Raw genomic sequence first — 21773 nt, 5'->3', positions numbered from 1 at the left:
TTTTGGCTGAATTGCATGTTGAGTTGACAGATTTTTTTAAATCTTAATTTATTGGACCTATCATCTTATTGTTATTACAGACAGAGAAGTGATTGTAATCTGAACGGTTTTTGGGGAATTTGTGCCTCATTTTTATCTGTCACTGAGTCGACTATCTGGATCAGGGCATCGGTGAGGGTTCCACCCTGGGTGAAATCTTGTGTTGGCCGTTTGAGAGAAAATTGGTTGTCAGAAATCTGGTCGCAATTTTTTTTCCTGGTCTAATCCGGCTTTGTTGGGGTTTCTGCAGCTATCCACTATTCACTGCTTTATTTTTCTTCTCCTGGAAAAAAGAGCTTTCGGTTGCTGATGATTTGAATCCTGGAGGGGGACTATCTCACTGCTCATTTTGCCACTTTAGCAACTCTGAAGGACACTTTCTCTAATCTGACCATGTTTTTGGCTGGTAAAGTTTAGACCAAAGCCTATATGTCTGATCTGGCCACATGACAGATTTTGACGTTGTCTCCCATATACCAGTAGAGGAGCCTGTCGAGGACAAAGAGAGCCTGCAGACACCTGACAACCAGAAGGAAGAAGAGGAAGATGAGGAAACAGACACTGATGATGGTGCAGTTGAAGATGAAGATATTCATGGTAGTCTAATTATGATAATAGACAGTAATGTCTGTAATCACTGTTCCATGGCACGTTTTACAAAATGCCCCACCGTAAATATGTTATTGTGATGCTAATGACTCACAAGAAGGTGGGGCAGGTAAGAACAAAAACACCAACGAGCCCCAAACTAGAGTCAAAGTGACTTAACAAGTGCCTGAAAGGAGAAAAGAAGCTTCCACCAGTCATAACAGTTGGAAACTCTATTAGAACCTTGAATAAATATGGACTTTTTGTTGACTTGGTTACGTGTGAATGACTCTAAAACAGCAATGCTGAAAATTGACATTGAAGATTAATTTCTTTATGTAAATAAACGCGATTGCATTCTATATGCAGACATGTGATCATTTTGTTTTCCTCAACGTTAGCTCAAGTCATAGCTGGCATGAGCTAACTGTTAGACCACCATCATATCAGTCACGATTTAACACCATAGTTTTACTCTGAAGTCATCATGGAAAAGGAAGCTGTGACCTAAAAAAAACAAAAACCATTGAACTAATACAGACATAGAAATACTTGAGGCAGTGACATGTGAATTGTTTTTCAAGTTTTTCCAGACATTATCTGGCCTGTATTGCGCAAGAGCTGAAGACAAAATGTGGGACAGTGAAAGGAGGAAAATGTGTGGCATCATCCTCACTACAAGCACCAGCCGCTTGGTTTATCTAAATGCACCCGAATTCAGTTGGTTTTCACTCAGTTTAAATGCTTTAAAGCTGTATACCACAATTATAAAGTAGAATAAAAACCCCAACCAATTGTAACACAAAGGCAAAAAAAAAACCTTCTATATGCAAAATATGGAAAAGTTAATTGTTTCTGTTTTGAATTACAAATTTAGTAATGCAGAGATTAACTTTCATTGAAATCTTGTGTTTTTCACTTTTCTGATTTAATTCTCACAAACGGTTAGCTGACATCAATTGAAGAAAATTAAGCCAAAATCTTCATCTCATTTAAAGTTATTTTAAGTAGGCTTTAAGGTTAATACAGTTTCATGTACACTATTAAGCCATAGTGGTATGAATGGTATGTTGTGATAAAGCAGTTAAGCCTTGGTTCCCTCTCTGGATCTGCACACTTTAGCTTAGGAGACTCAGAGATGAAGCATCTCAGTGGGTTTAGATTTTATTCTGTCATTGATGAAACCTGAACCTTTTCTCCTTGGCTCTGTTGGTTAATACCCTGATGCAGAAACTCCTACTTTGATTTGATGCCGATGGCTGTTTATAATTGAGTTGTACTGTTGTTGAGTTGAAGCTTTTGGATTGCTTGATTACATATTATTGATCAAACGTTAGAAGACAAAGATTTCTGACTCGGCTGCCTGCCTGTCTTTATCTTGTCTGATGTTTTAGTGCTAAACCACAAAGTGGGGCTTTGACTTCTGTCCTTTCCATCTGTTTCTGGAATGTCTGTTCATAACTCCTGATGTGTTTGTACCTGTATTTCCACTCTATTCCATGATTTTTATGTCCTGCACGTTTATAATTCCCTAATATAGCATATAAGGGTTGTGAGTATCACAGGGAAAAGAAGTCGTAACAGAAGTTTGTTTAAGATGACTAGTATTAAACATTCACTGTAGTCATGTTTTATAATTATATAATGACCAGAGGAAAGGTTTTGAACAGTGTGATCCATTCATTTGCGATGTTAATGAGCACAATCAGTGAAATGACATTGATTCCTCCTTGCTAGTGACCATAGTAACATCAGTACTCTGTTTTTCTGACAGACAACTGTCATGTTAACAGTGGAGGAGACTCGACTAGAATCCAACAATTGATAGAGTGTCCGCGTGAGTACAAACCTTTATTCCTGCTGTATGCTAGCACACATACCTTTCGCAGTTACACAAGCATCACTATTATTGGCCGAACTCCTGTCCGCGCAGCCTGCCCTCACAGTTCGATGGTCGTGGTGTGGTCCTGGGTGTTGGTTGACCTGCTTGTGGGAGTGTTTTTTGGATGTTCACCATCGAACATGCATGACGTTAATTCTGTGCTCATTCCATATCTCTGGATATGGTGTCTGTACCATGGTTGCTACTCTGACATATTTATGCAGAGAACAAGTCTGACAACACAGGAGGACTGAGTCTGACTGTGATGAATTTGGCTCTTTACGCACACGGTGTCACACATGAACCAATAACCCTGTCAGGAGTTCACCTTCTGTCCTGCAGCATTGGAGACGCCCTGACCCGGTTTTTCAAATACCGTATTGTGTTTTGGCTATTTTCTAAGACTGACAGATCCTTGAGCTAATTTTTTTTTCTGCTTCCAATACATTAACTTCACGGACAAAATGTACCCTTGTTGCCTTAGAAATCTCGCCCACTGACAGGTGTTATGGTGAAGAGATAATCAATGATAATTCCTCTCCTGTCAGTGGTGATAATGTTAGGACCAATCAATGTACTTCTGAAAAGTCCAAATGGAGCAATTACTTTTCCAACCCCCAAAATTGAACATATTTCAGCACTATATTGTTGCACATATCAAAGCAGCAAAAGTTGTATTTGAACAATATTATTTTGAACCATAAAAGAATAAAAACCTGTTGTTGAATTAATTTTATTAAATGATGATAAAATCTCTTTGTAGATTCTGAGTCGTCCAGGTTGAGCTGATCTGAATTATTTCAACGATGGTTTTTATGATGAACTTTAAAAGGAAATCCTTTTCCCCTTCTCATCGTGATGAAATAACATAAGCGTAACCCATGTGCTGACAGGTCTGAGTGTCTGACATGAAAAGAATCCTACAGAGATGGCATTTCTTCTGCTGTGTTTGTGTGTGTGTGTGTCTGTGTGTGTGTGTCTGTCTGTGTGTGTGTGTGTGTGTGTCTGTGTCAGTGGCCCCGGCTGACAAGGAGTCATAGAGGTTTTCCATTAATGTCCGGTAACAAACAAATGTTCATGTATGACCATGAACGTTTACCGTGATATGATGAAATGAGTTAAGCTGCATTTGTTCCTTATATAAACCAGAAGAGCTGATGTTGAATCTTCACTGGTTTTCTTTTCTTTTTTTTGGTTGTTTTTTCTACTTGATTTTTGTTTTGGTTTTTTTTTCTATTTATTGATGTGCTATTTATTGATATGTTTATGTTGTTGGGCCTTTTTAAGTGGTAATTATAAATAATTAATTGACAAATTTGCTTCACTTAACACAATACTTACATCCCTGACACACACAGTTGTGGTCTTTAGATGTGTTTCAGGTGATTTCATATCCATTAATCTGAATAAATAGACTGGAGAAGTTAGCAGTTATGTGTTGTTGTTTTTTAAAAACTTCTATAATTTAATATTTTAATAAAACTTACTCGACAAAAAAAAGATACCAACACGTTATCGAAAGTAGTAGGTTAGCAAAGTGTAACTATCACGATTTTATATGCTAATGATTTTGTGACAGAGTATCTTCTGTAGGTTCAGGCCCTTTGTTTAAACACATGTTCCAAAGGCAAATACCTCTGTATACAGTGTTGTCCAGAGTCAATATTCATTTTAACACGGCACTAACAACAACTGAAACTGGTCCTTGTGTGAACCTGTTACGGTTTCCCTCCCCTTCAAAATGCTGGCTGTACAGAAAGTGCAAGCAGCTGTAGAACTTGATTTTGAAATCAGTTATGTTCAAATGTTTACCCACTTTGCATTCTCTCCATAAACTTTGCAACTTTTCCAGTTTAAGCTAATAAATTTCCTTCTAATGAATTTATTTCTAGTGTAGCCACCAGATTGTCTTGTTTGTATGTAAGGCATTTGTTCTTAGAAAGACAGAGGCAGATTGGAATAAGTTCAATTTAAAATTCTGTGTTTTTCACCTTACAGCGGTCAAACAGCTAAAGGAGACGGTGAGCTCTACAATCCACAAGCTGGCCAACTTTGATGGTAAGACCTCAACTTAGCTCCAAATTCAGTTTGTAGATTTGTGCGAGTTTAGGAGTCTTTTGTCCATAAACGAACGCTATGAATCAGAACTCAATCTGATGAGGCTAAAGGAAACCATTTGAATTGACATCGGATGCTATGAAGCTCCGAGATGCAGACGTACAATTGCATTTAATAAACATGTTCTGTCATTATTAAAATTGTATGAACCTTAGAATTAACCATGTATTTAAATTGTTTTTGTAGAAGTAATGGATGCCCACCTACAGAACAACCAAACAGCAGAGGACATCCTGGCCAGAGCTGATCGCAACAAAGGTAATGTGAGCACACGCCCAGCCTCGGTTTACATCCAGAGTATTAACACAAGTCCAGCCATTAATATCTGCTGTGCTGCTTTCATTTGGTTATCATTTAATTAATTATTCACACTGATTAATCACAAGTGAGGAAACACTCAAGAGGAGACTTTCAATTTGGTCTGTGACCTTTTATGTTTTTTGGTCTTTTGTCATTCTTTGAATTCTCTGTGATAGTTCAGTACATGAAATCAAGTTTAAGACTCAACCGTCCTTTAAACAGTTTGGATGCAGAAGATCAATTGGTCCAATCCACAGTTAAACTTTACGTGTTAAATATTTGTCCCGCCCCCCAGGATGTCTTATAGCAATTTCAAAATTTGGTTGACGTCATACTGCACACACCACAATGATCTCAAAGGTAGTGAGTAAAGCTATAAGGCTTTGATAAAGCTCTGTTGTGAACAATGTGATTTTTCTACACTGTCGACTTACAAGCAGTCACTTTTCAGCATCAAACAGGTATTTGGTTTTGAGAAGCTCAGATACTCACCAAAGTTAAGTCATCAAAGGTTGTAGTTCTCACAATCTGTACTCACAATCCTGTATTCGCACAATCTTTTGTGTGGGTTCAGGATTTGTTGTGATGAAAATACGTCTGGCAATGCGTACAGCTATGAAATTTAGTAACACGTGTATCACATGAAGATTTCCAAAATAAAGGAAAAAAGCATGAACCCATGATGTAAGCACAACAGGAAGTTCAACTTTTTGAATATGCCTTATTTTTTCTGTGATTTGCAGGTGTTATGAACTTAACTGGCTGCTTGTAGGGATTTTGTTTGATCAACTTACGATTTTTGTCACCAGTGTCTTGAATTTTGTGTGTGTGTGTGTGTGTGTGTGTGTGTGTGTGTGTGTGTGTGTGTGTTTCAAAATCAGGCAATCAGATGGATGCCAAAGAGTCAGATATGTCAGACACTCTGAGTCCCTGCAAAGACCGCAGCAGCGACGACACGTCAGGTCAGTTGAACAGCAGAATGTCACTTGTTTATCGAGGTCTGTTCACTATTTTGACAAGACTATTTAACTACGGAGAACCAATTGATATTTTGTTTTATGTATCCTGATCATTTATTGCAAACGTTGTAAGCTTTTGGGTCTCTATAAATGTTCTTATGAAAAATGTTTGCTTTAGACGGTAACATGGATGACCAGGAGCTGAATGAACCACAGAACAGACTGGCTCTGCTCAGAGGTAAAAGGCTGCTCATCTCTGTACAGACATGTTACCCACTGATTGATTCAGTTAAATGTCCACTAGGGGAGCCGTTCACTGTGTTGGTTACACATTTTTTATGCCACCACCAAAGGGCTCAGAGTGTTAAACTTGTCCATACTTAACAGAATTCAGAGACCTTTCACATATGCTTTGTGTTTACCTCCTAATGGAATGATTTGTGTTTGTGTTTAGCTGAGTTGCATCGGGCCGATCTAGAGCCTGGAGACACAGAACAGGTCATTCACCATCTTTTCAGAGAGCTCCTGGAGGCCCAGGAATTAGCTAACACTGGCAAACAGCGGTGTCTGGAGCTACAAGGTAACCAGCCTTTTAAAATAATCCCACTTCATTTAGCAGAGCTGTACTACAGCTGAGATTAAATCTAGTGAGGTACGATTCAAAACTCAATTTAACGCCTTGATATGATAAACAGATGTGAGTTTAATTTAAATGGATACATTTTTATTAAAATGTCACTTGCCCATCACATGACATTACAGTAGTCCCTCGTTACTCGCGGTTAATGTGTTCCAGGACCACCCGCAAAAAAAAATAATTCTGCGATATAGCGACAAACTAGTTTTTTTTATTTACGGTAATTTAGACCTTTATCAACCCCCCCAATACTGATACTAAACCACCTTCTATCTGTATTACCTTTTCCCGCACTCTTATAGATTGTTTAAAATGTTTTTAAGTATTTCTTTAATACACAGAAGTGCGCTGCGTTCCGTGAGTTTCGGAACGCAGCGCACTTCCAGATGCTGTCAGCCAATAGCATGTGCGTACAGTGTCACGTGACTACCTACTAAAAATCCGCGATGTAGTGAAGCTGAGCAACTTGAAGCACGAATAAGGGATTACTGTATACCAGACTAAGATGGTGATCATATTGTATAATGGTGTGTGTGTGTGTGTGTAGCTCTGCTGGAGGACGAGAAGAGGAGTAACACCCAGCAGACTGAAGAGTCGACCAAACAGATCCAGTACCTTCAGAGTGAGTACGCAGACAGTGAGATACCACACACCGCTGTGTCTCGTGACCGTCGTCAGCTTGTTTTCTTCTCACACACGTTTAGCTCATCTCAGCAAGCTGCAGTCTGACATGCAGGTGCTGAGGGAGCAGAGGGAGAGCACCATCTGCACCACCAGAGAGGAGCTCTATTCCGCCCAGGAGGAGGTACTCTTGATTCCTACAGTGAATACTCACAACTTTTTTAGTCCCATTTACAAATGCTGTTGGTGATCGGACTGTGTTGTTGTTCTGCCTCAGTTATTAACAAGTGGTACAGAACTGGTTGAATAATTTTTCCGTGTGCGTGTTTAGATCTCAACATGGATATTTTAACAGCAAGAAACCAACAAACACCTTTTTTTTCTCCTTATTTTGCATCTCTGCTCAGATTCTTGTACTCCGACATGCCATGGAGGCAGCCGCAGCAGAGAAGGAGCGTGAGATCAGTGCCCTGCAGGCCGATCTCAGCAACGTGCGATCTGAGCTGGAGCACTGGAGGACGGTGGCCGCCAAATACGAGGAGGAGGTTAGCCAGCTGCAGGCGGCCTTCACACAGCAGCAGGAGCATAGCGCCATCCAGCTGCAGGGTGAGCAGCGTTCAATCCCCTAAAAACACATTTAGAAATTTAGCTCTATTAACTGTGATTGCTTGACAGATTTCAAGAGGCTCATCGAAACTTAACAACAGCGAATCTTTTCAATGCTCAACTGTTCGGTTGATTTAGCTGTTTTTGTATTCAAAATTGTTATTGCAGCTGATCTTAACTGTATTGAGTCGGGATGAAATTCATCAAATATTACTGAGTGATTGCCAAATTCTGCATGTTGTGCATTTGGGATATTGTTGTCGTTCACAGTGAGTTTCACATAAGAAAATAAATTTAATGCATTTTCATTAAATAATTGAATGCAGCTAGGCTGAGACCATGAGTTGGCATAAAGACGTGTTTACAGGGACTGGTTGTTAACTAATTTCTTGTCTCTCAGACGAGTGTGTGGCGCTGCAGCAGCGGTGCGTGACTTTGCAGCAGGACTGTGACGGCCTGAGAGCTGAACGGACCACTCTGTCAGACAAACTGCGCTGCCTGGAAGCTGAGCTGAGCAGGTAGAACACAAGCATTAAAAGACCTGCTAGCTAGCTGGCAGGACTGAAAATTGCTGTTATCAATAGAAACAGTTAACGTGTGTAAATGCATGCATGCAGCTCCAGGGAGAAGAGTCAAGTTCTCAGCAACAGTCTGGAGTCTCTGGAGAAGAGGGAGGAGCTTCTGCAGGACAAACTGGGTTCTCTGGAGAACCAACACCTGCAGGATGCGAGCAGGCTGAAGACCCAGCTGGACCAGGCCCAGGCCCACACACACACACTGCGGAAAGAGGTACACATTTAAGTAAATAAAGCTACACAAGCATTCAAAATTCAAAATTTTACCCTGACCTACTTGCATAGGTCAAAGATCAAAGCTAGTGCTCTGACCTACTTTCATAGATCAAAACAGTAGCTTTGATCTATGGTCTTACTCACACTGGCCTCCACCCCTCATCTTTCTTTCTATCTTACCCGGTTCCTGAGTGTACAAAAGTTTAAATTTGACCTAGTTTTCTCAAGGTCAAGGTGATCATCTCATTTTCGTCCCCTTTGCTGCCTGAGTAATGTGCTTTTTGTTTCATCTTTCTATCTGCAACGGTTGTGAAGATATTTGGTGGATAAACGAACAGACGAACACTGACAATTACAGTACATCACCGCTTTGAAGCAAGATGTAATAAAATGTGTGTGTGTGTGTGTGTGTGTGTGTGTGTGTGTGTGTGTGTGTGTGTGTGTGTGTGTGTGTGTGTGTGTGTGTGTGTGTGTGTGTGTGTGTGTGTGTGTAACATGTAGTGTGAATACACACATTCCCAACTGTTGGACCTCCGTCAGCGCTATGAGAGAACAGAGAAAGAGAAGTTGAACATCCACCACGATCTAGAGCAGTGCCGGAGCAGCCTGAAGCTTCTGCAGGACAAAACCAGCTCTGTGAGTGCAAACACACACACACACACACAGCTCACACAGACACACACACCCACTCTGACATTAATAAGACCGGAGTTCACGTGTTTTTGTGTCGTTAAGACGTTTTCTCACCTGCCTTTCCACCCTGACTTGAAATATAACTGCTTCTGTCTGTTGTTTTGTGATAACTGATATTTGTCTCATAATAATTTTAGTTTCATGTCAGGTTTTTGTCCATTTCCTACAGTTGACTCCATTCAGTCATAAACCGAAGATGTAGGAAGCATGACGGTTGTATTGATTAACTAAGCATGGCTGATGTAACTACTGATGGATGAAATAATGTTCTCAAGTTTAACTTGTGATAAAATTGTTCCTGTTCCACCTTCACTCTCTGCTTCTACTTACCTCAACATAAAACCAAACCCACTGCCAGCTTCACAGATACGATTATCCTCCATATAATGTTCTCCAACAACCTGAGACCTTAAAATGTTATTCAAATATTATTATACTATTATCACAGACATTTGGAATCATTCATCAGCTAATGCTGGTTAATTTAAATACAAAGTGTCATTCATAAACAGCACTACTTCCTGTCTGGTCACATGTCCTACTTGTAGGCAGTGGACAGTGTTGCTGCTGTCAGACATTCCAACATGACAATGTTTCCAAGTCATGTGTGCTTAACCTGTTGTACATTTAAGCGTTTCATTGTAAAACTGCTAACTACACCTTTGAATATCTCTCTCTCTCTCTCTCTCTCTCTCTCTCTCTCTCTCTCTCTCTCTCTCTCTCTCTCTCTCTCTCTCTCTCTCTCTCTCTCCATCTCTACCACTTCATTGCAGTTGCTCCATTTCTCCATGTTGGTTTTTGTGGATTTTTGCGGGCTGATTTCTTCTTCTCCCTCCTTCCCTCCCTTCTAGCCATCTGTATTGCAGCCTGTCCAAGCCATATTCATTGGCCTTATCCTGGCTCTGTGCTACTGGTGTTTGGACCAGTTGTGGTAGAAAGGTAGACATTCACATGACATCAGTCTCTGCCTCTCTCTCTGCCTCTTTGACATCAAACTGTCCATCATCTGGAAGGAAAAACATAGAAGTGAAACATGGTCCTGAACTGTGATGACTGCTGTCTCACTTCCTGCTTTTATCTTCATCCTATCATCAACACCATCACTTGTCTGTCTTTGTTTTAACACATGAACATTTCACTGGGCCGCATTTACTTACAAAAAGAGCAAAGCAACTGGATATAGCCCCACCACTGTCTGTTCAGAGGCAGAGCTATATCCACTGTCTATAAACCACAGCAAGTTGCAATGGAAGCACTGCGGTCTCACCCTGAGGGCTGCGTAACAAGGGTTTGCTCCTCCTGGTGGTAAAAACTCTAACTGCATGCTGTCTGCCTGTTCCACTGTGGTAAACTCTTCCAGAGATGATTGAATCCTGCTGATGTTTGGACTTCATCTTCAGACACGTTTTTCGTCAGGCTTCCCCCTGGAGGAGCTTTCTGCCATTGTTAGCATGATGCAGTAGAGTTAATGCTTAGATGTCAGCTGATCGCTGTACTGGACTCTACGTATGTTTGAACACAATCTATATCTGAACTCAAAATGCTTTAAAAAGCTTTGTCCATTTTGAGGTGATCTTCCTCTTGATTATTTTAAGTGGTGACTCTTTGTCTAACTGCTGGTCATATTTAATGAGGAATCACATGAATGATGTGGCTCAGATTAATATCTAATGTGAAAGAAATTCTCCATTCTCCAGTGAAAGATAAATTTTAAAGTACAGTGAACAATTTTTCATGTAATACGAACATTTTACTTGTCTGCAAACAAACTTATTCTCAAACTGCCTCCAGTTGATTATATTTGCGTTGATCTTTGCTCTCATTAGCCTTACGTAAAGCCTTTTACATTTTTTTTGAGGATGCAGCGCCTGTGTTTAAATAAGTTCATATTTTTTCAACCGCAATTTAGGTCCCCCTTCATCTAACATGTGCAGCAATATGCAAAAAAAATTTAAAAAAGGAAATGGTGGTACGTAACTAAGAAAGGAAGATTTGATGACAGAAGTTATAAAAACTTTGCAGGGAAAATTAATTAAATCCTGATTTTGATGATTGGAAATTGGTGTAAAATCAGCTATAGCCAACTAAACTAATGAGAACCAAGATGTTAATAATGTGACGGTGAGTGGGTGTAGACCAGGTTTGTATCTCCACGGTGTAGCGTGGGGATAAAGTCGTCTCACAGAATCAGGCTTATCTTCCGTTACTAACCCTCCTCCTCTTCCTTCATTTCTTCATTCTTTCTTCACAGCTCGCTGTCATGGCCTGAAGTGTTGATTCTCTCATCACTCATTTTTCTCATGACAAGGTTTATTGTTTTTCTTTCCATTTCATCCTGCATCCAGTCTGCAGCATCATTTTCATTTGATTCTCTGTTTTCCTGCTGACAGTTTGTTTTATTTCTGTCTGCTCTTCATTTTTAAAAACCTCCCTCTTTTTTATCACACCCCTCCTCTGCTTTGCTGGTTGTTTGCCAAATGTGTAATTTTGAAAATCTTTGTTACTGGGTTTTGAGTTTTTGCTGCCTCAAGCTGTATTTTTGAGTTCACCTCTCTTTCTGATTTCCTCCCAAAGTCCTAAAAGATTATATTTTTTTAATCCTTAACTTTTTTTGTTATTATTGAACACTTGTGTTATTGAACACCTGTGTTCAATAATTACATAATAATAACATAATAATCACTTACCCTCAATAACAAATACAGGATTACTTGATTTTAGGCCTTGTTGATAGCTTAACGACTACTAGGGTTATTAATGATCTTATTGTGTAACATGTTGTGGCACAAGTCAAAAAAACAATTCAAAATGATGTAGGTTCAGAACCCACATTGTGTTTTAGGCTCAATGGTTGGTCAATGTTTGCAATAACTACAGTCAAATCCACTATTTCTGACCCTTATACTGTCTGAAGTGGAATCCATCCACTCTGTCATTGTTATTATCACTACCAAGATAATTTTCAAGACAGGTCTTCACCTCTCTGTGTGATTCAGATCCACCCGTAATATTACATATTCAGAATGAAGTTTGGTTTTTATCGCAGCCATCTTTCCTTAGGAATGAATACAGATATCAAAATTATTCTTGTGCTGACTTACTGGTCATGACCATCTCTCCATAATATTTAATGATGGATTATGTTGATTAACTTTTGACAAAATCTTGTCTGGCACAGAGTTATTGAAATTCTAACAGTGATTGTTAGTAAACCAGTTATTGAGACACTAATCAGTTATTATGTCAGTAATCCAGTTACTACAGCAGTAATCCATTTTGTCATTGTCAGTGATCCAGTTTCACTACCAATTAAGTTTGGACACACCTCCTTCAGTGTTTCTTTAATTTCTTTTATTACTTTATACATTATAGATACAAACTTAAGACATCAAAACTATGAGGTCGTCACCTGAAATGGTTTCTGCTCCACAGGAGTGCCGTGTCAAGGTTCATTATTGGATTTTCAGTCCAGAACGTTGCAAAAACATTGAATGTTTCCCAAAGTGCAGTTGCAAAAAATGCGCTGACATAACTTGCTCACATGAATACTGCCTTAAGAACTGAAGACCAAAGGTCACCTCTGCTGCTGAGGATCAGCTCATCTGAGGTACCAGCCTCAGAAATCAATGAGAATTTATGAGGTTAAGAGTCATGAAAATAAAGAAAACCACTAAATGAGAGAGTGTGTCCAAACTTTAGACTGGTGTGCGTCAGTTATCCAGTTATGAGTGAGTGACAACAGTAATTCACTTGTTATAAACTAATTCGTTCATTACAACAGTACTCAATTATAGTTATCCAGTTTGAGAGTAATCTAGTTATGTCAGTAATTCGTTATTTCAGAAATAATTAACTGTAGACTAATTCTGGTATTTTGGAGTTGTTGTTTTTTCCACAAATTTCCCCACTGTGGGACAATAAAGGTTTATTATTATTATTATTATTATTATTATTTTGTTCAGTGATTCAGTTGTAATTGTTCAGAGTAATCCAGGTTATCATCCTACATGTGTGTGATTCCCCTACCTTCAGAAATACAGTGCTGCTGGCAGCTGTGACGTCATTCACATTCTGATACAGAAAACTTCTTCCATCTGCTTTATGTGAGAGCAGCAAACGTCCTGAATACCAACCTAAATGAGGAATTATTGTATTTGTAATGTTATGAGTGTGTCCGTCCTGCTCTACTCGTCACGGTCGTGTATGAAGATAAAATGTTGTCTCAAATACTGAGTTTGACGTGATTATTTAAACGCTGACTTGAATTTGAACAGTGTGGTCTAATCTCGCACTGATGTTTACTCTGGAGGAAGAATGTAATCTTTGGGACTTTGGGTTTTTGAATTACTGTGTCTTCACTCTTCCACTTTGCTCCTGACATTGATCTTTTTCCTGCTTTCAGCCTTTGAACGTCAGGCGACCGTTGCACTGATTGACTGGATTGTCTTTTCTTTCTGTGTGTGTGATTTTGTGTCGGGACAGAGCGGTTGGAGCCCCTGGATGCCGGTCGTCGCAGTGATGGTCGCCATGACAGCAGCTGTCCTCTACCCGAACCTCTCCAAGAGCAGCTCCACCTAGAGGCCAGCCAGAGTTCTGAGGAGAGCGTCGTCGCTTTGTATAAAGTATAATTGTACATAAATGTAGAGGGAGTGTAAGGGTTGTGGTTTCTACAGAAGATTCAGAGGTCTTGTTGGGGGGGGTTTATTGTGTGTGTGTGTGTGTGTGTCTGTGTTCTTTTTCCTTTTTTTTTTCTTTCTGCCGTTCTTTGGCAGAGTTTTCTCTGCAATGTGGTGGGGGCTTTTTGGTTCTAGCCTGTGATCATTTCGGGGACAAAGATGAAAAACATTTTGCAACAGATTTTCATGACACAAAAGCCCGTCGTCTCACGATGGTGGAGACGCAGACACTTCCCAGCAGCCTCTATCTAAGGACGGGAGCGCGATTCCCATCTATCAGCTAAAAACCTGCAGATTTCCATTTGCCAAAAGAAGCATGTTGACCTCTAACGATAGATGGTGTCACCTGGGATCTGCAGGCAGGCTGTGTTTACCTGTAGTTATGACAGAACCGCTGTGCCACCATCTTTAATGTGTCCGCTGGCTTCTGACATCTGCATCCATCACACCACGCCATCTTGTTATATTATTATTATGGTCTGTGACACTACCAAAGGCTTGAGAAAGACAACAAAACTAAATGATGTTTCCCTCTGAGGTGGGCGGGACCTTAATCACTCTTACTGCTAATGTGACTAAATAAAATTTCACCTGGCTGTTTTTTTTCCCCCACAGTTTGTCAGTCACCTTGATTTTGTGGTTAAATTAGTGAACATTAATTGATTTGATAATTTACACGATGAATTCAGATACTTCACCAATGGTAACTAAAGAATGTTTTTTTCTGATGTTGTAAAAAGGGGCCTGGTGGATCTTAACCGGTGTGCGTTTGATGAAATTAACATAAACAGACTCACAAAAAGTTGTGCGGTCATCTATATTCAAAAAGATGAAAAATAATCGATTGATCCTGTCAAATGCAGAGCAGAGCTTAATCCACCCCACCCCCCCACCCACTCCTCTTCGATCGCACAAATATTTGTAGACTTTCTAACAAATGTGTGAATATTTCAGTTGTTAGGGGCTTCAGAGGAACTGATCCTGTGTCAGTTTGCTGTCAGTGACTGATTGGCTCCTGGTTTCCTCTGTATTGAACTGTTAACTGATGGAAAGTGTTCATATGACTGGTTTCCACACCCGTCGCCTGTTTTTTATGTTGAGATACGAATCTGTGTGCTTTTTTTTGGGGCGTCAGAGTGACTCTGATGTGACACCACAGTTTGGTTATGTGTGCAAGCAGACACACACACTCGGCTTATTGTTTCCCTCGACTGTAGAGGTCTGAAGTGAGTGTGAGTAGCCCAACGTTCTCCAGACGACTCTTCAACTAAAGAACTCGTGGTTTTTAATCAGTTATTTGTTGTTTGATGCGCTTTAGTCTGATCTCACTCAGATTTTACCATCTGACCTCCTAATTTTGGAGCAGTAACCATCTTTGGGACAAACCTTTGGTTTTCCATCTTGTTGATGAACCAACTTCATACCTCCTCAGATATTTGGAGGTGTGTGTGTGTGTGCGTCGTTGAGCAGGAGTGTGTTGCCTCAAACTACTGAGCAGCGCTTGTATTTGTTTGTGTTCTTTGTCTCGTCTTCATGTTTAAATAGATAAATGAACAAATAATTCTGATGTTTAAAAAGAGCACTACAGTACAGAGACAATTGTAAATTAAAATGATGTGCTACTAGACTTATTTTGTGTAGAGATATAAGAGATTACGGAATGTAATGAATATGCAGAGCGATATTTGGATTAAAGTTGTAGCGAGCTGACCCACCAGTCCGGCCTCCTTTGCTTTCATTCACAATTCACCTCCGAATAATCCAGACTGATGTCATTGGGATTAAATGGGCCTGTCAACTCAGATTGGTCCATCAGGTGAGGAAGGCTGCTGCAAGAAAGAATATCGCAAGAGGTGCAGGAACATTAAACTAAAGGAGAACGATTCTGTTTCTGGATATTTATCATCTCTGAACCAAAGAACATCTGAAGGCTGGTGCAGGAAGAACAACCCCCACATCAACATGAAGATCAACATTATCTGAAGCTGGGGAGCTTCAGATAACTGGGGGGTAAAGGACCTCACATGGAGCAACCACACTTCTGTCCAAACGAGAACAAGATTTAGTTTTTGCTTGATTTAAACTTGATTTAAGAAAAAGCAGACTTCAGATTTCCTTGAGACCTGACTTTTGCTGACTTTGGCTGCAAATGATCGTCTCAGCCCTCATCTGGTGACCTGAAGGCGTGGAGTTTGATCACCGTTTCACTCCCAACCAGATGGATCTGATCCAGGTATTGAGTAAATTCCAATGACTTGACAGATATACACTGAATTTACCACATCAGCTATCACCTTTAAAGTAAAAGTGGTTCATAAACGTCTTTATCTCTCTGGATTATTTACTGAAGGCTGTCTTTCATCACACCTGGCAGTCGCACTGCATAAAATATTGTGTAAGTTACTTTATGACCCACTTAGAGTAAGAATGGGGAAGGCATGAACGAGGTACAGGTTCATTACTCATTCATTGTTTTACAAACCTTTATATTTCAATTAAACTTCTAAAACAGGTTGAGTTTTTTAACCTTGAAGCTCATTTTGTGTTTAACTACACATCCATTTTCCAATGTAAATCATTTCTATTACTGTGTTGCTACAGATGCAGCCTTTGATGGTGATGTGCATGACATTGCGCTTAGGCCGTGGCTGGAATAAGATGTTTTATTGTCACTCCAAATACCAAGAAAAGAACAGAGTATAAAAATAAATTAAGGCTCAAAAAACAAATTGGAAAACAAACATTAACAATCTTGTAAGGTCAAAAAAACAGAGAAACTTGTGTCTTTGGGAGCCATACACATTTGTATAGCAATAACCATACGATATACAACCATAATAAATTATTAAATTATAGCTTTTAAGCATACATTAGGACAAAAACATTGAAATAAACTGTTAATACATGGATATTTGGGAGGTTTTTTAGAAAAAAATTTAAAAATGGAATTGGAATTAAAAATCTGACAGTAGAAGTAAATCTGATTGGAGCATTTGTTAGTCTAATATGGCTTTATAGAATGTGTTATATAATTATTAAAAGCCTATTCAGTGTGACAATCAGATATTCTTAAATTACTAGAATGTGGTTTCAAAATTTATATATTTCACATTCACATTTTCTATGTGTATTTTGAGAATCAGCATTCATTACTAAGGGGCTCCACTTGAATTCCATAACTTCCCACACAGCCTTTCTCTTCACATCTGTTTCACCCTCTGATCCAGGAGGTCCAGCTGCCGGGTCACCTCAGTGGGCAGGTCTTTGTTCACCTGTGTGGTGAAGTATTTTCTCACCTCCTCCACCTCCTTCTGCCAGAACTCTTTATTCAGGGAGAACAGCTCATTGAGGTCCACGTCCCCTTGCAGGCCCTGGAGGTTAAGAGAGCCATGGAACGGTAGGTAGCCCACTGCAGAGGGTATGGCCCCAGCGTCGCCATTCACCCGCCTGAAAATCCAGTCCAGCACACGTATGTTATCTCCAAAACCAGGCCAGAGGAATCCAGCGGTGGGACTCTTGCGGAACCAGTTCACATGGAAGATCTTTGGCAGTTTGGCATTGGGGCGATCGGCCATGCTCAGCCAATGAGAAAGGTACAGTCCAAAGTTGTAGCCAAAGAAGGGACGCATGGCAAAGGGGTCATGCATGATAACCTTGGCTGTGGAAAAGCAGGATGAAGCAGAGAACACTAAGAACCTTAGTAGCTACTTCTTAGCGCACATATCCATCATCTGGTATCTCACCATGAAGAAAATCGTGAAGATACTGACCTTTGTGTTCAGCTGCACTTGTGGCCTCTGACCTCATTGCCGCCCCAACAAACACTCCGTGCTGCCAGCTGAAGGCTTCATATACCAGAGGGACACCTGGGAGAAGGTGTGTCACGGTTAGATTTACATTGATGATAGTCTTTCTGTATTCATCCATTTCTTTCTGTCTCCTCCACTCGTCCAGTTTAGGTCTTCATGTTTTCCACCCAAGTCTTACTCACCTTCTGGTCTGCGCCCTCCAAAGATTATGGCCTCAATGGGGACCCCCTCTGGTGATTCCCACTGTGGGTCAATGATGGGACACTGACTAGCTGGAGCGCAGAAACGTGAGTTGGGGTGGGCACAGGGTTCACCTAGGAAGTTAAGGGAAATGGGAAGGTTAACTTAATTACACTAAAAATCAAAACCTCTCTGCTAACTTGAGAAGGTTGTAATCTAATAGGTGTTTCAAGATGTCGGTTCATTAGCTGACTAATCCCACATCTATTTCCACCAAACAGATTTTTTTTTTCACGTTTATTGCAGTAGAAGTCTAAGTTTTGGGTTTAGGAAAATCAAATACTATTTTTTGGAAATACTGATACACTGAATCATGGACTGAAAGGACCGTTGTACCATCTTTGGAGCTCCAGGGCTTGTTCTTCCAGGAAGTGATGGTGATTTCTTCAGGCAGTGATTGGTCCATTCCTTCCCAGTACACTCCTCCATCACTTGTCTCAGCGACGTTGGTGAAAACTGTATTTTTCATGATGGTTTCCATGGCGTTGGGATTGGATTTGGCGGAAGTGCCAGGTGCAACTCCAAAAAATCCATTCTCAGGGTTAATGGCTCGTAGGTTGCCTAGCAACATGGAACAAAGAGGTATAGCTCATAACTAAAAATACAAATGAATGAACAGAGTCTTAAACTTCAGGTCACTCACCTTGGTTGTCAAACTTCATCCAGGCGATGTCGTCTCCCACACACTCCACCTTCCAGCCAGGTAGAGTCGGGAAGAGCATGGCCAAGTTTGTCTTCCCACAGGCGCTGGGGAACGCTGCTGCCATGTACTTCTTCTCCCCAGCAGGGTTGGTGATTCCTAGAATCTGAGAAGGAAAAGCATTCCTCAGGAAAAGCAGACTGGTTTGGGGGAATAAGTGTGCTCATCTCTGCCAAGGTTTTGTTTCGTGTCTGTTTTCTGTGTGCTTGTTCAACAATAAAAAAATATGTTAGGATGGTCCAAACATATTTGGGAAAGGATCAAGATAAATGTATGGACTTCTGATGACTTCCTGTTGCTTTTCCTTACCAGCATATGCTCTGCCAGCCACCCCTCATCCTTGGCGATACGTGAAGCAATGCGCAGAGCAAAACACTTCTTCCCCAGCAGGGAGTTTCCTCCATAGCCGCTCCCAAATGAAACAATAAGCCTGCGGTCCGGGATGTGAGCTATCAACGTCTGCTCGGGGTTACAGGGCCAGTTGTTCACCAGTGGCTCTGGAAGAGAAGTCAGAACATGTGAATCAGTGGACAGGCATCCTGTTCTTATCACAGCTGACACTTTGCCGATTGATATGGATTAGCATTGATTATAGGGGAAGTAGATGTTGCTGATGTACTTTTTACTGGCAGAGGACAGCCGACGGAGTGCAGACAGCGGACAAACTCTCCTGTCCCCAAAGCATTCAGCACGGCCGTCCCCATCCGGGTCATCACCCTCATACTGGCCACCACATAGGGGGAGTCAGTCAGCTCCACTCCGATCTTGGAGAGGGGGGAGCCAACTGGACCCATGCTGAAAGGGATGACATACATGGTGCGACCTGTGGAGAGAGAGAGTTCACATCTTACTTTGGTTTTAATGTGTACCATACAAACTTTAAATGTTGTCTGTATGAACATCTCTTTCAGTGTAGTAAGTTAACATTTCACCTGAGTTTTATTCATATCCTAAATATTTTTGTTATGTAATCTTGTGCTTTTCACTTCTTTGATATCCTTCTAAAATTATTGGGGTGTTCCATCAACAGTACAAGAATAAATAGCACTGTAATATCATCATCTGTTTCCCCAAAAATACCTATCATATTCCGCAGGGTTATATAGCAAATTGCTGCATAATTCTTTACAATATTCTCCTTAGTGAAATATAGAGGTTAAATGGAGTCAAAGATACCTTTCATGCAGCCAGGGAACCGCAGTGCGACAGCTTTGTTGAACTCTTCTGGGGACATCCATTGTCCAATCTGGCTAGCTTCACCATTCAGAGGTGTTGGTACCGTGTCCCTCTGTTCCTGGGTCACAATCACAGTCCGACTCTCCACACGAGCCACGTCTCTGGGGTCCGTCCTGGCCAACCAGCTGGAGAGAGAAGACAAGAAGGGACTTAGAGGATGACATTTAATACTAATCTCAGAGGATTGTTTGTTTGTTTGTTTGTTTTTTTGTTTGTTTGTATTGCCAAAAGCAGAGAGAGAGGTCGTCAATGGAAGATAACTTCCTGCCAAAGTGGTGATTACATAATGCACAATCAAGCTGAACTTCCTGATTTGTGAGCATGCAGATCATTTGTAATCCAGTTTTGCTTTATGCACCAACAACTGATGCATTATTTTAACAATAGCATGGCTTTTATCTGTGTGTAACCACATTATTAACAGCAAAAATAACCAGGACTACGACAACTACAAACACTTTAAAGACTGGTTGTTTTAGATTAAATACCACAAAATAGATTTAATACTGTCTTTCACATGGAATCCCGTCAACTCCCAGTCAACGTACCAGTTCTCATATTTACTGAGCTTCTTGACAATCCCCTGTTCCTCCATATGCTTCATAATTACACGGTTCTCCTCGTCTGACCCATCACAGATGTGGAGGAAGTCGGGCTGACACAGAGTAATGTTGGTCTCTACAAACTCCTTGACATGAGGGCTGAGGGCGCAGAGATCACCCTGCAGGATCCTGGGACACGTCTGTTTCTGGGCCTGAAGCTGAGGAGGCATGGTGGAGGAGTATGGAGTGACAGCAAGCTAATAGACTGAAGAAAGGACAACAGGATGCCTGGGGTCAAGAGACAAGGGGTCAAGAGACAAGTTAACACAAAATGTAAAACAACGTGTGAAAATATTAAATTACTTTCAAGGTTTCCTGACTGGCCCGTTTGGTGATTATTTGAACAAGAAATGCGTTTCAAGAAGCAGCAGGTCAGGAAAACCCTGTGCGATGCTACAGCATCCCCCTCTATCTCTGAAGGCCACCCAACATTAATTAAACCAAACAGAGGAGAGTCGTGTTACCTTCAGGAGTTCACTTGGAGCAGAGTCTTCAGCTTCACCTCATTGGTCGCAGTTCTCAGGAGATCTGAGAGATCTTCTTTCTTGGTGAGTTGTCTTGTTCTTTTTATACTCTGGGGTGTTTCAACAGAGGGAGGAGGTGTAGGGGAGGTATGTCCTTTATCTTATTTGCATAAACCTGTTGTTGCTATAGATGAAAAACAGTGTTGAAGCCTGCCGGTGAATGATTAAACAGCACCAGGATTGTCATCCACAAACAGGTTTCCCTGCATGGGATGAAGTTTGATTGCTGATATTTGACTCCAATCCCAGAAAGACATTGGTCTGTCTGTGAAGCACTCATATCTGAAGGAGAAAACTGTATTTGTTTGATGTTATTTCATTTAAATCATGTCTTTTATTCTTTTCCTTTCCTTCCCTTTCCGTTTCTTTCATCTCCTTTCATTTCCTTTCATCTCCTTTCATCTCCTTTCATTTCCTTTCCTCAAACAGACATAGAAGCAAATACCAATAAGTTACAGTTGCATTGGTGTATGTTGATGTAATCAAAAACAGAAAAATAAAGGGGAGACCTCTGAGAGAACCAAAGATGAGGGATCCCTCTCCTGAGGATGTGTAGACATGCAGTAGATGTCACAAGTACAAAGCATGACAACAGTGATCAAAGTCCGTGGGTGTTGAAACATGTGAGCTGAGTCGAGAAGCAGGTATTAAAAACGTAGGTGCAGCCTATTGATCCCAAAAAAGGTGCAATCCAGGACCTAATTGGTAATCCATGTTGTTTCTCTGCCTGCTGTTTGATTGGATGGGTGAAG

The 21773-nt window shown here is 40.7% G+C and overlaps 2 protein-coding genes across 9 annotated transcripts in view; one reads left to right on the top strand and one right to left on the bottom strand.

Moving 5' to 3' along the window:
* The window catches only part of slmapa (sarcolemma associated protein a), a 38413-nt gene extending 22792 nt beyond the window's left edge, over nt 1-15621 (top strand). For 2 of the 8 annotated variants that reach the window (XM_068341638.1, XM_068341645.1), the window contains 14 exons: nt 520-636; nt 2402-2464; nt 4508-4567; nt 4814-4885; nt 5809-5889; nt 6065-6124; nt 6341-6466; nt 7071-7145; nt 7228-7328; nt 7552-7750; nt 8151-8268; nt 8368-8539; nt 9043-9177; nt 13717-15621. In XM_068341638.1, the coding sequence (XP_068197739.1) occupies nt 520-636; nt 2402-2464; nt 4508-4567; nt 4814-4885; nt 5809-5889; nt 6065-6124; nt 6341-6466; nt 7071-7145; nt 7228-7328; nt 7552-7750; nt 8151-8268; nt 8368-8539; nt 9043-9177; nt 13717-13812 (1475 nt within the window). In that variant the 3' untranslated portion in view covers nt 13813-15621. Of the gene's footprint in view, nt 1-519; nt 637-2401; nt 2465-4507; nt 4568-4813; nt 4886-5808; nt 5890-6064; nt 6125-6340; nt 6467-7070; nt 7146-7227; nt 7329-7551; nt 7751-8150; nt 8269-8367; nt 8540-9042; nt 9178-10085; nt 10174-13716 lie in introns of all 8 variants that reach the window. The other 6 variants (XM_068341640.1, XM_068341639.1, XM_068341641.1 and 3 more) reach the window with 6 other exon arrangements.
* Nucleotides 15622-16698: 1077 nt separating this feature from the next.
* pck1 (phosphoenolpyruvate carboxykinase 1 (soluble)) lies at nt 16699-21020 on the bottom strand. The gene is made up of 10 exons (XM_068340672.1): nt 20962-21020; nt 20444-20725; nt 19836-20020; nt 19279-19482; nt 18969-19156; nt 18603-18765; nt 18296-18520; nt 17902-18033; nt 17681-17776; nt 16699-17568 (listed from the first exon to the last, which is right to left on the bottom strand). Exons 2-10 carry the CDS (start codon nt 20665-20667, stop codon nt 17111-17113), a joined length of 1875 nt encoding a protein of 624 aa, XP_068196773.1. The 5' UTR covers nt 20668-20725; nt 20962-21020; the 3' UTR covers nt 16699-17110.
* Between the last annotated feature and the right edge of the window lie 753 nt (nt 21021-21773).

The sequence above is a fragment of the Antennarius striatus genome, chromosome 18 (assembly GCF_040054535.1).
Source record: "Antennarius striatus isolate MH-2024 chromosome 18, ASM4005453v1, whole genome shotgun sequence".
NCBI lineage: Eukaryota > Metazoa > Chordata > Actinopteri > Lophiiformes > Antennariidae > Antennarius > Antennarius striatus.
The sequence above is the reverse complement of the archived record's forward strand: the minus strand, read 5'-3'. Positions and strand labels throughout refer to the sequence as shown.

What these genes read in the sequence shown, in the direction of transcription:
- pck1 (XM_068340672.1), bottom strand. Translation starts at nt 20,667, where the DNA reads ATGCCTCCTCAGCTTCAGGCCCAGAAACAGACGTGTCCCAGGATCCTG. An exon ending in CTCAGTAAATATGAGAACTG is followed by an intron (nt 20,021 to 20,443) that starts GTACGTTGACTG and finishes TTCTCTCTCCAG; the next exon opens with CTGGTTGGCCAGGACGGACC. An exon ending in AAGTGCAGCTGAACACAAAG is followed by an intron (nt 17,569 to 17,680) that starts GTCAGTATCTTC and finishes GCTTTTCCACAG; the next exon opens with CCAAGGTTATCATGCATGAC.